Consider the following 2,084-nt stretch of genomic DNA (forward strand, 5'->3'; position numbering starts at 1 on the left):
AAACCAAGAGTCGGACGCTTAACCGACTGTACCACCCAGTACCCCAAGAGTTATACAGTTTTAATTAGCTCATAAATGTGAATAAAGCCATTCATAAAAATCAAGTATTTTTGGTGTGATATTTGGATATGTAAAAATTTCATCATATAGATACTATATTATATAATGATTGCAAATATTACATGTGTTGTTTTTCAATATAAAGGTTTCAAAATGGAAAGAAAGATATCTTTAGTAAGGTTTGATTTAAATTGCACAAAACAAAATATAAGTGAATTATACTGCAGAACAATTCTAGAAAATATTTATATAGAGGGTAGACATAAACTACTTTTCTGATGAGTTACTTGATAGAACATGAAAGAGAAGAATAAGCCATCATCCTTCCTCTTAGATTGTCATGAAAAATGGCTGCTTATACTGGGGTTCTGGGAAGCAATGCAGAGGGAAAAATTAAAAATGCATTAAATTTTAATTAAAATTAAGATTGGATAATTGAAATGTTCCTTACAATTATAGTGTTCAGGTTGGTGGTTTAATTAAATTCTAAGTAAATAAAAGAGAAGCTAGCCTTATCTGTCCTTTCTTCATTATTTACGTTGAGTGAATACTGACTTACTTCTCACCTTGAGCAGAGCTTTCTTCACTTCCTTGTTCCTCAGGGTGTACACCACAGGGTTTAGAAGGGGTGTCAGCGCCGTGTAGAAAACTGCCACAAGCCCAGCCACAGCATCCCGGGAGCCTGGCCTCGGGTAAATGAAAACACAGGGAACAAAGAAACAAAGGAGCGCAGTGCAGTGGGAGACGCAGGTCTGAAAGGCTCTGTGGCTCCCCTCTGGGGCGCGGATCTTCAGGGTGGAACAGAGGATGGACACACAGGCCAGCACCATCAGGAGAAAGCAACCCACGGCCACAACCCCAATATTGACGAAGATCACCATCCCATTCACGGAGGTGTCCGCGCAGGCCAGCTTGAGGAGGGGAGGGGCATCGCAGAAGTAATGCTGGATCTGGCTGGGCCCACAGGAGGGCAAACGGAATGTCAGCGTGGTCTGCACAGCAGAGTGCAGAGAGCCACTGAGCCACGTGCTGGTGGCCAGGAGGGCACACGTCCTCCCACTCATCGTGCTGGCGTACCTGAGCGGGTGACTGATGGCCAGGTAGCGGTCAGAGGACATGACTGTGTAGAGGAAACACTCGGTGCTCCCCAGAAAGTGGAAGCAGTAGAGCTGGGCCACACAGCTATGAAAGGAGATCGCCCTGCCTCCTGGGGACACCAAGGTCATCAGCATTTGGGGCACAGTGACCGTGGAGAACCACATGTCAATGAAGGACAGGTTGGTCAGGAAGTAGTACACTGGGGTGTGGAGGTGGGAATCCGCCTTGATCACCAGCAGGATGAGGAGGTTCCCCACCCCAGTGAGTACATAAATCACCAAGAAGATTCCCAAGAGGGGGATGTCCAGTGCTGGTGCATGGGGAAGCCCCATGAGGAAGAATGTTGTCACTACGCTCATGTTTGTCATTTCTTCCCAATTATGGAGCTCTGTCCCTACTGGGAGGAAAGCAAACTCAACATTTACTGAGATCATATTTCATGGTAACTGCATTTTCACTGATGGAAAACACAAGATGTAATTGTCATTGGCATTTTTGCTTTACATGGGGCTTTGAGGAAGATTGGTCACTTCCTTATTACAGTACCCAAATCAGCCAAATAGATAAAGGGGGGGTAAATTGTATATTCTGTTTTCTGTAGAATTAGAAAATTTATACCCAAACCAGCAACTTTCCAGAATTGGCATGCTCTCCCATGGTTAAGTCTTTATCCAGACATCTCTCTCTGTCTCTCTCTTCCTCTTTCTTTTACCAACCCCCAACACACAAAATACACACAAGCCCAAGCACGCACATGTACACACACATGCCCTATATATAGATGCAGTCTCTTATCATCAGAGAATTTGCACTATAAATACAGATTTCTAAAGAAAGCTTCATCCATAATAGCTGAGAAAACTGACTTCCTAAAGCTCTCTGGGAAGCAGCAGATGTGTCAGGATAGAACCCCAGCAGGGATTTAG

General features: G+C 44.2%; 1 protein-coding gene across 1 annotated transcript; it reads right to left on the reverse strand.

Moving 5' to 3' along the window:
* Positions 1-590: 590 nt before the first annotated feature.
* Positions 591-1,526, reverse strand: LOC113914816 (olfactory receptor 10G9-like). Its single transcript, XM_035722982.1, has one exon. It carries the CDS (start codon positions 1,524-1,526, stop codon positions 591-593), a length of 936 nt encoding a protein of 311 aa, XP_035578875.1.
* Between the last annotated feature and the right edge of the window lie 558 nt (positions 1,527-2,084).

The sequence above is a fragment of the Zalophus californianus genome, chromosome 11 (assembly GCF_009762305.2).
Source record: "Zalophus californianus isolate mZalCal1 chromosome 11, mZalCal1.pri.v2, whole genome shotgun sequence".
Taxonomy (NCBI): Eukaryota; Metazoa; Chordata; class Mammalia; order Carnivora; family Otariidae; genus Zalophus; species Zalophus californianus.